General features: G+C 54.7%; 2 protein-coding genes across 2 annotated transcripts; both read right to left on the reverse strand.

Annotated features, from left to right (window-relative positions):
* Window positions 1–131: 131 nt before the first annotated feature.
* LOC117840724 (uncharacterized) lies at window positions 132–4,441 on the reverse strand. Its single transcript, XM_034721246.2, has 2 exons — window positions 3,378–4,441; window positions 132–1,811 (listed from the first exon to the last, which is right to left on the reverse strand). The coding sequence occupies exon 2, from the start codon at window positions 1,152–1,154 to the stop codon at window positions 432–434; it is 723 nt and encodes a 240-aa protein (XP_034577137.1). The 5' UTR covers window positions 1,155–1,811; window positions 3,378–4,441; the 3' UTR covers window positions 132–431.
* A 595-nt stretch (window positions 4,442–5,036) lies between these two features.
* Window positions 5,037–7,831, reverse strand: LOC117836422 (glutamate decarboxylase 1). The gene is made up of 5 exons (XM_034715845.2): window positions 7,598–7,831; window positions 7,179–7,383; window positions 6,494–6,694; window positions 5,866–6,387; window positions 5,037–5,764 (listed from the first exon to the last, which is right to left on the reverse strand). The coding sequence occupies exons 1-5, from the start codon at window positions 7,681–7,683 to the stop codon at window positions 5,306–5,308; spliced, it is 1,473 nt and encodes a 490-aa protein (XP_034571736.1). The 5' UTR covers window positions 7,684–7,831; the 3' UTR covers window positions 5,037–5,305.
* Between the last annotated feature and the right edge of the window lie 5,645 nt (window positions 7,832–13,476).

Consider the following 13,476-nt stretch of genomic DNA (forward strand, 5'->3'; position numbering starts at 1 on the left):
GAAACAGGGGAACTAACGAATCGTCTTTAGCCGATCCAGGGCGCGAAGGACAGGTAAATTACATTACGCGTGTCGGGACAACTTCTTCTACTCCGTTGAACTGAACATTTAAGCGGAAACAATTAAGTCCGGACAGATAAACAAGATGTTTCACACCCCAATCCAAGACGAGCTCAATACAAGCAGGGCGTAACGCAGTAAAATTCCCCGAATCTGCTTTTCACTTCTGATACATAATACATTCACGAAATTTTCAGCACAATGCCCCCGAATGCAGACTCAGTAGTAAATTGGAAGACAACAAAATTGCAAGTCCTAGCTACTCCATTATCGCAAGTACTATCCACTATCAAGTTTAGTCGGCCAATGAAATCCTCCATCGCTCAGCAGATCAAAGAACAACAGAACATCAGGGCAAAGACAGAGAGCATCTAGGGCGCCCGAACTGCCTGCACCATCGCCTTGAACGCGGCCATCGTGCTCGGCCAGAGCGTCATCTCGGTGACCGTCTGGTCGTCGGCGCTGCAATCCACATCCATCTCCGCCGCTTCACCTGAATCGTTGCCCCCGACGAGATCGCCTGTCGCCAGCGGGAACAGCTTCAGGCACGCGCCGCTCAGATCAACCCCCGCGTCGCCGGGCGGCGGGCGGCGGAGCACCGGGACGCTTCTGCCGAACACCCTGACATCCCCCGACGTCAGAGGGAACAGCGGGAGCGTCCCGTCGGAGAGGCCGAGGAAGGGGACAGCGGCCGCCCGCTGCTGCTGGTGGTGCTGCGGCTGCTGCTTGCCGAGGACGGAGTTCCAGCGGTTTTTGATGGCGTTGTCGGAGCGGCCGGGGAGGAAGCCCGCGATGGTGGCCCACTTGTTGGGGTACAGGCGGTGGAAGTGGGCGATCTTCTCGTCCTCCTCGGGGGAGAAGGGCCGCGCGGGGTCGACGCCGGGGGTCAGGTGCTGGCACCAGCGGAGGCGGCACGACTTGGGGTTGCGCCCGGGCAGCGCGGCGCTGATGGCCGCCCAGTTCTGCGGGCCGTGTGCCCGCACCTGCTCCCGCAGCGCGGCGTCCTCGTCCTTGGTCCACGCCGGCTTCTTCGTCGCCGCCGCCGGAACCGGCTGGACGCCGACGACGACAGCCGCCTCGTTCGGCACCGCCATCGGCTGGCTGCCGATCGCGCTCTCTTCCTTGCGGCAGAGGCTACGGCGAGGTCGTTCGTGGCGTGTGGGAGAGACTGGGAGTGGATGCAGGACGCTGCGGTTAGTTGGGTGCCGCAGCCGCTGCGGCGGGTTTGCCTTATATAGTCCGCGGCGGGTGGTGACCTACATACACGGGGAGTCGAGTCCGCTGCGGGCCGGCGCAAGAACGAGCTCGAGTTCGACTTCGACACGGGAAAGAGGGATGCGGCGCGCCGGCGCGGGGAGTCCGACCTCGGGTAGGATTTCCGAGATCGCGACGCGCACGACTTTCCCATTTTCCCCATCGGGCCCTCCCCTCTGAAACGGACTCTCGTTTGATTGGTGGGCCGGGCACCGCCTGGGTAGCAATTTTCATTTTGTCACGCTAGCAGACCAGCTCGCGCCGGCCCAATGCACCCCCAACTTGGCAACTTCGCAACGGCTTCATCCCGCCACGGTTTCTTCCTCGCCAGCGACCGCCATTGCTGGCATCTCGCAGCCAGGCCACCTTCTCAGACCCTCGGTGCTGCATGTCATCCTCCTCTGTCCGCGTCGGATCCTTGCCCGTTGGAGACAGGGACGAAGACCGAATAGTCGCATAGAAGGAGATCCACTTTCCAAGTCAAAGTTGGATCGTTCCTAGAGACAAAGTACAACAAAAATTTATAAGAATACTCACTGAATTAGCAAACAGAACTTTAGAATTAAGTTCTCATTGAAATTAAATTCTGAACTTAGCAACACATGATTTTCTCCTTGAAAAGTTATGAAATTTACTAGCACAAGGCGAGGTGTGCCTTCTAGCACGTAAATAGCATCTCTAAGCAGATCTATATATCTCGACATCGCTGAAAGCTTGAAGCTTCTTTGACCTTTGGGAGCTATTTTTTTTGAAACGCAGGAGAGCCGATTATATTAAAAAGAAGATGAAGTTCAAATGGACAAAAATAATAAAAATGGAAAAGAAAAAGAAACACAAACACCGACAGGTTGGATTGGGTCATCAACGTCTGCCGCACTGCGCCCTCACACGCAACTCAACTCTACAACACCTCAGCCGGTTGAATTGGAACATCAACACACGCCGAACTCAACTCTTCTCAACATCTCGGCGACAGAACCGAAGCCTTACCGCAATCCCTACCACCATAAACACGGTCAAGAAGTCGCCGAAACCTCCTAGCATAACTTAGCGTCGACATTGAACTGAGAAGCAGACTACACCACACCGAGAAGATCACCGCCATGCAGGATCTTTCGCCGTAGTGCCGTTGTAACATCACTCTTCACCTGACAGGGTGATAGCATCGAATTCGGACCTCTTGCAGGCTGCCTCGCAGTCGCCACCATGATAACACAACGCGCGGGGACCTCGCCACATCCGCCGTTGGACTCCGCCTCTCTCTCGTCACCTCGAAAAGACACCGCGCGTGGGGGCCTCGCCACACCCGCCGCAGTACTCCATATCACGGATCTGTCTCTTTTGTTGCTATCAGAGTGTTGAGCGATATTGCCCCGCTCCCCAAGATCTCCATTGATCAGTCAAGCCGTAGCAGAGTGTCGACCTCGCCTCATTGCCTCACCCACGCACATAGCTTTCTCCACCATGTCAGCAAGCCAGAGAAGTCGCTTGTGCCGTCTTCCGACGATGTACCGCACCGAATAGCCCAGCCAAGTTGAGCAACCCGCTGTGGTCCGCTGCAAGCCTAGTCATCCCACGCTGCCGTTGCCGCAAGCACCATCCTCCGACACAGTCCCACACCGCACTAACCGCTGCCAAGCAACGTCAGCCGCCACGGTCCGTTGCAAGCATCCAAATCCGACAACCATGCAACAACCCCTGGCCACCACCATAACTTCGACTGCCTGCACATGGACTCGACAACACCCATTCAGCTCACCATGCGACGAGGTTGCCGCCATCAGTTGTGACCTCCCATGGCAATGGTTCAGCAATGCCACGAACCAAGTTGGATTTCTAGAGACAACGCCTCCAAGGAGGGTACGACACCAATGGCGCCACCGTCGCTCATCCAGGATCTGGACAGGGTTTTCATCCAGAGAACCCCATGCAGCAGGGTCGTAATTCCAACATGACGCCCCCAACAAGGAAGACGACGTCCTAGAACGCCGCCGTCATGTCCACCAGCACAAAGGCCGGTGAGAGCTTTCTCCTAGAGCAATACAACCTCTTGCTGCACGTACCTGGTTCAACACTCCCGGACCACAGCTACGGCAACACAGCCGAGGCGACGCCGCCGCCATGCCTCCACTTGGTATGCCGTCATACCTGCACCTCCGTTTCTGTCGCCACCCTCCACCGCTGCCCACGCGCAGCGCCCTCCCTCCCTGCCGACACCGCGCGTCCGGCTTGCCGTTCCACCACCACATGGCTTGTAGCGCGCTCCTCCCGGCCATCGTGCGCTTTCCCTGCTGAGCTTCTCCCAGCCTCACGCTCCTCCTAGCTGCCGCGTGATCCTCCTAGCTGCCACGTGAGGAGCCAATTGACGGTCGAAGCCCAGGCGGTCCTGCGGCGCGAAGAACTCCCGCGCAACACCCACCGACAGCCTCATCCGCCGGTCGCGCACGCTCTACGCCATGCGGATCTTGCTGTGCCGGTCCGTCCGGAACAGCTGCCTCCGCGGCGCGACGGTGGCACCATGGACGTCGCCGCCGGCATCCACCACCCCCGCTGTAGCCCCCGCGTCTCCCACCACTTGATCCGGCGCCTGTAGGGAAGCCACCGCCGGCTGCTGGAGCACGCGCCGCGCTCCTAGCCATGGCCGTGCGCCACCGCCGCCGCCTGCTCACGCTATGCCGGGATGGGCCGGGGGCGGCGGATCCGGGGGCGGGGAGGCCGGATCCGCCCACGCCAGGGTCGGATCCGGGTCGCCGCCGTTCTGGCGCACCACCCGGCACCTTGCGCCGTCTCGGCCCAGCATCGTCCTCGGGGCCGCCGGTCTGCCCCGCCGCCGCCATCTTCGGGAGCCGGTTGGGCTTGCGACGACCCCCTCTGGTGGCAGCGAGGTGGGCACGAGAGGCGCTGGGGGAGGTCTGACGGCGGCGAGAGGCACCGCCCGGGTCGCTCGAGGGGAGGGCGACGCTGGGGCGAGTCTGCGTTGGCTTTCGACCACCTTCGGAGCTATGGTCGGCCTTATGAAAAGATCGGAGAAGGGGAAAGAGAGATAGAGAGTCGAGTTAAGATGCACCTTGTGGCTTCTTTGGTGAGATGAGAACTCAAAATGTATGCCACCTATTTTTGTTAGAAACATAAGTTCATGTGCTAAATTCCATGCACACATCTTTGTATTTCATCTAGTATAATAAAAGATCTCATGGAGCAAGGGCATTGGCCCCCGCTCAATGCTTTTCATTGGTGAATCACGTTCCTGGTCTCGGTGTTTCCAATAAAATAAATTAGATATTTATTGTAAGTTGATGTTTCGAAATTTTTCCTTAGTTTAAGGTGAGTAAAAAACCCCGAAAGAAGTAGTATGATTTTTGCACAATAAATCTTGAGATATTTTAATTTACCACAGTTCAAACTTTGCGAAGCTACACGCCACGTGCTCTACGATTAAAGAGAGACCTGAAGCCTGAAGGACTGTCTATTCACGATATATAGCTTCAGACTTTCGGTAAATTGTCATTCCTATATATGCATGCTATTCTTTTTAATAAAGGGAATTTGTCAAATACTGATGTTACATGATTGCATCCATAATCGCAGTGTTTCAGATAGTCCGAGATAGATAATCTAGATCCGAGCAAAATAGATATACATTCTTTTTAAGATTTTGTTGTTGGGAAGAACTTCTTCTATACAAAGGAAAACCAAAGAGCACAGGTCAAACAAAAAGAAAATGCAGCTCCAACTGGCAATTGATTGATTAAATATAGTTATGACAATTCCCGCAAAGCCTGGCGAACACCCAGTTTCAACTCAAATGACCAACTCAGTGCATCCGCAACCGCACAGAATTACCGGAAGCCGAAACAAAAATTTTAGCAACTAACAGACTCTACTACTATTGCTATTACACCGTACCTCGCTCAAACCAGCACGTACGGAAATAATATCGGTAGCTCACACCACGCGCATGGTGATGGTTGTGTAATGACGGAACGGGCAACTAGCAGACGCCATTGGTCTTCTTGGCGAGCACAAACTTCTTCCACGCCTCCGTGACCGACCTCTGCGTCTCGAGCTCCGACTTCTTCTTGACCAGCAGCGCCGGCGGGGGAGGGGGCGGGAGCCTGGACGGGAGCGCGTCCAGCTGGTACATGACCTTCTCGATGTCGAGGACGAGGCGCTCGGCGAGGGTGCGGCTGAACTCCTCCCGGATGACGACGCGGAGCACCGTGACGTGCTGCGCGTCGGGGGGCATGGTGTAGGCCGGCACGATCCAGCCGAAGCGGCGCAGCATGTCGGAGATTTCGAACTCGTCGTGCCGGCTGCGGTCCTTGAGCGAGAAGGCCACCAGCGGCACGCCCTCGTCCTTGGACACGATGTTGAAGCGCCCCGTCTTCTCAAGCCCCTCCTTGAGCACCATGGCGTTCTCGTGGCAGTTCTCCATGATGTTCCTATACCCCTGCATATACATGATCGATTGCAAATGGTGTCAGCTGATCATCAAATTAACGATCTTTCTTGGCAATGATTTCGATAGAGAAATTTCAACGGATTTGTTACCTCGAAGCCATGGCGGATGAGCTGGTAGTACTGCGCGATGACTTGGCTGGAGCCCTTGGAGAAGTTGAGCGTGAACGTCGGCTGGTCGGCGCCGAGGTAGTTGATGTGGAAGATGAGCTCCTCCGGCAGGTCCTCCTTGTTGCGCCAGATGCACCAGCCGATGCCGGCGTAGACGAGGCCGTACTTGTGGCCGCTGACGTTGATGCTCTTCACCCATGGCAGGCGGAAGTCCCACTCAAGCTCCGGGTACAGGAACGGCGCGATGAACCCGCCGCTCGCCGCGTCCACGTGGATGGGCGTCTCCCACCCGGTCTCCCTGTTCTTCACCTCCAGCAGGTCGTTGAGCAGCTTGACGTCCTCGAACTCGCCGTTGAGCGTGGAGCCCAGGATCGCGGCCACGCAGATGGTGTTCTCGTCCACCATCTCCACCGCCTTCTCCGGGTCCATCACGTAGTAGCCGTCCCGCAGCTTCACCTCCCTGAGCTCCACCTCGAAATACCTCGCGAACTTCTCCCAGCAAACCTGTGCCAATCCAAGCAAGTGGTATGGTTGCGATTGATTAGAGCTGATTCATCGTCAGGGGATTACAATTCTTGTAGCTGATCACTTGTGCCATTCAAATTATTACCTGGACGTTGGCGCCGGTGACGATGTTGGGCTTGTCGAACGGCTTGCCCTCGGCTTTGCGCTTGTTCTGCCACCTGCGCTTGAAGGCCAGCCCGGCCAGCATGATGGCCTCCGACGAGCCCACCGTGCCGACGCCCACCGCCGTCTCGGACTCGCCGAGCGGCGCGTTGAAGAGATGCGCGATCATGTTCACGCACCGGTTCTGCAATGCAAACGAGAGTGTCAGAGAAAAGAGGAAAGAATATCTCAGTGGTTCTAGTGTTGCACAACGGCCAGGCCAAAATAAACAGGCTTAGGTGCGGCCCAAAACTGACGTGGACGACTTCTCTTTTTTCTTTTTGAGGAGAAAAGAAGAAATATTATTAGGATATCTTTATTTTGGTAAAAAAAACGTTCGCCCGAGCCCCATTACATGGTGACATATGAAATGATGAACAGATAAAATAATCTGTCAGCACCTCATGTTCACTGCCTCATGGGTTGCAATGGGAAAAACAAGTGGGAGCTTCCTATCACCAACCTAAACAATTGTGCCAGCAGGGTGGGCCCCAGGCAGGGCAATCCAACCTTCGCCGACCAAGAACCGGCCCTCTACGGTGTGAGAGCACGACAGGGGAAGGAAAATTTTGCCGTGCGCACGCACAGGAATACGGGATCAAGTCGTCGTCGTCGGGTGATGTGCGTACCTGGAGCTCGGTGGTGACGGGGTACTCGTCCATGTCGACGTAGTTCTTGTTGATGGCGGCCATGATGAGCTTGTCGCACTCTGGCTCCATCCAGGTGGTGACGAAGGACGCCAGGTTCAGGCGCGGGTTCCCGTCCAGCATCAGCTCGTCGTTGATGATCTGGTACGCCGCCTCCTTCGGGATCGAGTTCTCCGGCATGCGGTACCTGCGCGCGCACCAATCAAACACGCAGAGAGGTTCAGTCCAAAACCTCAGAGACAGGACCGAGAGAGTACATGCACTAAGCGTGAACGCAGCAGGCATTGTCAGAGCCGTGGATGTTCCAGCACAAGCGCCGGCGTCAAGAACAAATGCGAGCGGGTAGCAGGTTCAATTTCAAGAACTGGTGCAGAAGGGGGAATGGCCGAATGGGTACTTGCCTTGGGAGCGAAGCGCGGACGTAGCGCGACGCGAACGTGGAGTGCACGGACATGTCACTCTCGGAGACGGCCTTGGAGAGCACCATGGCTGCTGCGATCGAGCGATCCGGCAACCTGCTGCTGTTGATGAATTGGGTTTAGGCTTGGAGAAGAAGAAGAAAGGGGAGAAGCTTTCTAGCTCTCTGAACTTCCAATGGCCCGCGATGTGCGTTTGGTGTGTGCTTGTGGCGGGGGCAGGGGTGCCGCTATTTATGCGCGCCCGACGCGGCGAGGCCACGGGGAAAGCGCGGAGGTCTTGCGGCAAGAGACACGAGAAGCCCCGTATGGCGCGTATGCGTGTGCGTATAAGGAATGGTAAAAGATGGAGGAGAACCCGGCCTGGTACTTTTCGTCGCAGACCTTTCCATTTTCAACGGCTATACTGTACTTGGGTAATAAGACAGTCTAGAGGGTACGAAAGGAAAGAGAACAGCTGCAGGGGTGCCATTTTTAATTCGCCATGAGTTTGTTCTCAATGCGAGTCTTCCTTTGATTTGATTTGACGCCGTGTGAGGTAAAAAATGGCATGGGTTTGGTTCGGTTGATGGACGCCCTGATTCACCGCCTCGTTTGGTTACTTTGGTTTATTTTTAGCACCCGTCATATCGAACGTTTAGATACTAATTAAAAGTATTAAATCGTAGACTATTTATAAAACCCATCACATAAGTGGAGGCTAAACGGCGAGACGAATCTATTAAGCCTAATTAGTCCATGATTTGACAATGTGTTGCTATAGTAAACATTTGCTAATGATGGATTAATTAGGCTTAATAAATTCATCTCGCCGTTTAGCCTCCATCTGTGCAATTAATTTTATAATTAACTCATATTTAGTCCTCCTAATTAGTCTTCGAATCTTCAATGTGACACGGATTAAAGATAAGCAAGTTGAACCAAACACGCCTGAGCATGTCTACAGTATTGTCAAAAGGAAACTTTTGGCATAGAGTGCACGACTGCAGACTACTAGCCGTAGTCTTTTTGTAAAGAAACAAACCGAATCGATTTGGTGCATGTCAAAGTTAACATGCTCGATTATAACCGATCGATTTTTTACGTTCGCAGTAAGAAATGTAAAGGACAAGATCTGACGGTGGTTCAAAAAGAAAAGGGCTCCACAATCCAAAGTCCTCTCCCAGCGTCTAAAAGTTGAGCTCTATGCTTCACGTTGCCCAGCACGGGTGACTCAGGCGGAACCCGCGCCGCCACCCCAGCGCCCCTTCTCCTCCCTCTCCGCTGCCTTGCCGCCGCTAGAGCAGGCCGCCGGAAGTCCAGCCAGCCACAAGGACGGCAGCGGCAGGGCTTTTCTCTGCGAGAAGGAGGGCGACAGCGAGATCAGGAGCAGCAGCGGCGAGATCCGGGTCGCCCATGGTTGGCTTTGGGTGGGGCTTGTGGGGGCAGCTTGGTCCCAGCGGTCCACTTGACGGGAGGCAGAGGTGCAGCAGGGGCTCCGCAGCTCGTCAATGGAGATGGAGGTGGAGGCCGACTATCAGTGGTGTTATGCGTGCGCGTGTGCTGTCGGGCGGCTCGGGGGTGGCCCGCTCGCGCCGTCGGTGCCTTCTGCCCAAACCTGTAACAACCTGGGTGCTTAAACGGTGTTTTAATCTTAAGAGCAGGTCCTTTGTGCTTAAAGAAAAGCTTTGATGACTTTTAGGCAAAGTTCAAGCTTTGGAGCTCTCTATTTAGAGGTTTCCAATGTCATCTTGAGCTAAACCCTATACCAAAGTTTTAGAGCTTCGGGACCTTAACAACTTTGCTTTAAGCAACAAGTTCGAAATCTGTCCTGAAAGCCTTCAAAATCAATGTCAAAGTTCCCTAGTTTGGTCAACTCAGCTTCTTTAGCCATTCCGGTTGAGTCTGGAATTCAGCCCGACCTGGCGCCTTAAGGCAGGTTTATCTTTGGAAAGTTGAACAGAACATCAAGAAACCCCTTTATAGAAGTTGGAGAACGAAGTTCCTACAACAACTTTGTTAATTGGACCTTGGTCCAATTCACCTCCGAAGCTTCCAAAATCTGCAGCTCAAATTAGCCCCGACCCCTTAAAACCAGCCAAACCGCCATTTTTCTCTAAGTCCTGAAACCGGTGTTCCTCCAAATTTTGGAGCTTTGAATCTCCAAATCCACCACGTTTTTGAACTCGTTCAAATTACAAAAGTTGGACCTTAGTCTGTGTACTACAACTCTTGTAAAGAGAGTCAATGTGGCACAGTTTGAAAATCGGGAGATCAAGAGGCTGGAAGATGGGCCCGGCAAAGGATCTCGCGGATCCGTCGGCCAGACAGCGCCAGAGCGCGCGTGCGCCGCGCCACAGAGAGCCGCCGCCGCGTGGCGTGACCTCGCTGGTGAGCGCCGCCTCGCCCAGTCGCCGGCCGCGACACGATGGGTCGACACGCCTCGCTCCCCAGTCGCGCGCGACGACGACCCGCGGTCCTCTGCTCTGTTGCGTCTTGTCTCGCCCGAGGCCTCCCCGGCCGTGCCAGGCGCACTGCCCGCAACTTCGCCGTCACCCCGGCCACTCTGCGACAAAAGACTGGCCACTGCCGCGCCGGTACCACCTCGCCTCGGGCGCACATCCGCCTTACCCGGATCCCCGGCCGCGCGCCCTGACGCCTTTCGACCCTCCCGTCACACCTCAGTCGCGCTGACCACGGGCGCCCCGCGACACTGCCGTCTCCGCCAACCACAGCGCAGGTAGTGACAGCTCTTTTCCCCCACCTCGCTAGTAGTGTGCCCCAGTAGAGCCACTAGTCCCACGCATGCTCGCGTCACACCGCTCGCCATGTCACCTCGCCTGCAGCGCCCTCTCCTGCAGTGCCCTTCTCTCCCTCCTGTCCACCAATGCCGCCGCTGCCATGGATGGCTGCAACCACTCGCGCGCGCAGACCTAGCAGATCCGCGTGCCCAGCAAACCCGCTTCGCCCCAGCTCCAAATCCTTGCTGCCCAACCAAGGCAAGATTGCGCCCGAGCTCGCCAATAGAGGTGCCGACCAATCGCCGTCGCGGCAGAGCACCCTTTTCTCCCTCGATCTTATCCCCTCGCCGCTCGAGCTCGTTTCGTTCCTCTGAACACCTCCGCGCAGCTATAAAAGGGGTACCAAAGCTTCTTACCGGAGTTCCCTTTGCTACCACCGCCATTGCTGCACTACTTGCTTTGTTGTTCTCCATCGCACTCACCGCCGCACACTCCTCTACTTCGCGCTCAAGCGCCGCCGCCTAAGCTCTCTGTGGAGCTCCCCCTTTCCGCCCAACACCGCGCCTTGCTGACCCCACCAGCTGCTTCGCCATCCTCTCGCACAGCTCTAAAGTTTGCTTGTAGTCCACCAGAAGCACCACCACCGTCAAAACACCGTCGTTCCCCGTTCCACCTCGGCCTGTTTCTTCCCGACCCGAGACCTCGCCAGTAGGACCGGAGGTGAGCTACCGACCCTCTTCCAGCTCGCCCGACCCTGTCCGATTCGCCCGAGTGCTGTCCGCCTCGCTCGATTCACCCGAGTGCTGTCCGCCTCGCCCGAGTGTTGTCCACCTCGCTCGAGGGCTCGGTTGTGTCTATTTATTTTAACTGAGAGTATCTGTGTAAAATTTTGAGGACTCGTCTGTATTAAATCTGAGGATCCCGGTGCAGTTATTCCTTAAGTCTAAGGGTCAGATCGTAAGTTTTTCCCGATCCAACTCTTTTAACTCGTTTTAAATCGGTAGAAGCTTGGAAATTTCATCTTAAATTGAGAAAAAATCGGAAAAATGTGAAATTACTTTGGTTGGAATCCTCGTTTTTAGTAGAATCCAATAAAGTGGGTTTCACACCTTTTCCTGCAGTTTTGCTCCAGTTTTGGGTTTAAATCGTGGCAAATGCTATTGAAATCACCGTCTAAGTGTCTGACCCTTGCATTGCATTTCCTGTAGAGCTAAACCTCGCCGACAGCACGTACGAGCTTCACTTGACGCCGGAAAATGGAGTCGTAGCCAAGCAGCCGCCTGTAGGAGTCGAGTCCGTGCACGCCGAGGACCAGTTCGCTACCGCCCCGCTTGAAGGCAAGCCCCGGAGCATAACCCAGTTTTTCTAAACTTGTGCATGCCTTCTGTTGTTGTGTGTGTGCATTTACATTCCAGGAGTTGATTGAAACCGTAGATGCATGACTTAGATTCCTTTGATCTGAACACTAATATGATAGGCCGAGTAGCTGCTTGCTTAAAGAGGACTCGGTGAAAGTCGAGTGATTTCATGTCACTCGCGAGTTATAGGAGTTTCTTGCTTCTTTTTGCTACAACTATAAGGATGATGGACAGGGCAGGGCTCTGTGAACTATTTTGGTGGTCGGTGGATTGCCCCGTCTATCTACATGAAATTGGTTTATGGTCGAAAAGTGATGGTGTTCATGATCAAGTGTTTGAAAGTACTAATCTCATACCTAGTATGAGATGAGGGAAGCCTAGTACCTGATTGAACCGGCAAGTGGCTTATACCCCTGTTGTCATTGGAACGTAGTTCCCATGGTGCATCATGTAGGTGCAAGTGCGATCACAGTACGGTAGAGACCGGTACTGTGGAGCATTGCATGCCAAAGGCGGTTTGGACCTGACACGCGCCTGGGAATTGATGGGGACGGCTGACACATGAAACAACCCTTCGTGGTGCGCGGATGTCGTGAGATTAGGTTCACCATGCATGGTTAAGAAATTCGAATCGATTCGTCTGCCTCTCACAGTTTGGGACTGCATGATCGCTATGCTTCACTAAGTAAGAATGGAAGATGATGGTGATATAAATATTGTTACTTGTTTAATTGCTTGGAAACCAATGCTTGTTTAGTATAGCTGCTAACTTAGATCGGTAAATGAACGTAGAATTTGTGGCTAAAATATTGAAAGTAAAGATCTACTGTAGTCGCTTTTGGCAAAACAAACACCTCAGCCAAAAAGCCTTGCATGTCTAGAAGTTGGTGGAGTAGTTACCACCTGTCGGTTAAGTCTTGTTGAGCATAGTTGCTCAGCCTTGCTTGTGGCACATCTTTCAGGTGACGTTGAAGCCCCTGAGTTTGCTGCTTGTGGCACTTAGCCTCCCCAGCTTCCTCCTGGGTGGACGGTCGAGTGGGATCCCTCCTCGGATGGCGAGGACGGGACTCATTGATGTCATGATCGGCCTCATCGTGACATCTGACTTCGGCGCTAGCTTCTGTTTGCTTATTTCCGCTGCTTAAGAACCCTGCAAACTTGTTTGAATTTTGAACCTATGTTGTAATAAATTAATGTACTCGTTTAATTTGGATGATTTATTATATTCTCTGGAACTACTCACCTTCGTGTGAGCTATGCTTTCTCGGTCCTATGTAGTGGTTTATCGGATGAAATCCGACGGACTGCCGAGTTAACTTGATTAAAGCACATGATCACGTGCCAGGCGACTTAATTGTGGTTTAGCTGAGTTCATTAGGGCGGTTCTGCCACAAAACCCTAGCCGGGCGCCACCACCATGGTCGACCTTCGGCCCTCCCCAAGGTCGCATCTTGGGGGCAGTGGCGTCCTTCGGCGGTGGCGGCGTGGTACGCAGCTGCGGCGGGCGGCCACTCGACAGCAGCTATGGTGAGGTCTGCGTGCCCCTGACGCCGCTTCTACAGCTACAGCTAGCGCCCCCAAGGCCTCCGCACGGGCGCAGGTGTGATCCACGACAGGTGCGCGTGGGCGAGGCGGCTGGCGGCGTCCGCAGCAGCTGCACGCTGGAGCGCCGCCGGTGAACAAGACAGTCGTGAGGACGAGGACACCGAGCCCAGGAGGAGGAGACGCGAAGGAGGAGATGCGGAGGAGGCGCTGGAGGAGGTGCGGCGGCCCATGGAGAATAGCG

This window comes from Setaria viridis, chromosome 9 (assembly GCF_005286985.2).
Source record: "Setaria viridis chromosome 9, Setaria_viridis_v4.0, whole genome shotgun sequence".
Taxonomy (NCBI): domain Eukaryota; kingdom Viridiplantae; phylum Streptophyta; class Magnoliopsida; order Poales; family Poaceae; genus Setaria; species Setaria viridis.

Bases quoted from the DNA above. Each gene is read 5' to 3' on its own strand.
- LOC117836422 (XM_034715845.2), bottom strand. From the start codon at position 7,683: ATGGTGCTCTCCAAGGCCGTCTCCGAGAGTGACATGTCCGTGCACTCC. The intron at 7,384-7,597 runs GCAAGTACCCAT...GTGCGCGCGCAG, and splicing joins GTCCGCGCTTCGCTCCCAAG to GTACCGCATGCCGGAGAACT. The intron at 5,765-5,865 runs GTAACAAATCCG...ATGTATATGCAG, and splicing joins TCATCCGCCATGGCTTCGAG to GGGTATAGGAACATCATGGA.
- LOC117840724 (XM_034721246.2), bottom strand. From the start codon at position 1,154: ATGGCGGTGCCGAACGAGGCGGCTGTCGTCGTCGGCGTCCAGCCGGTT.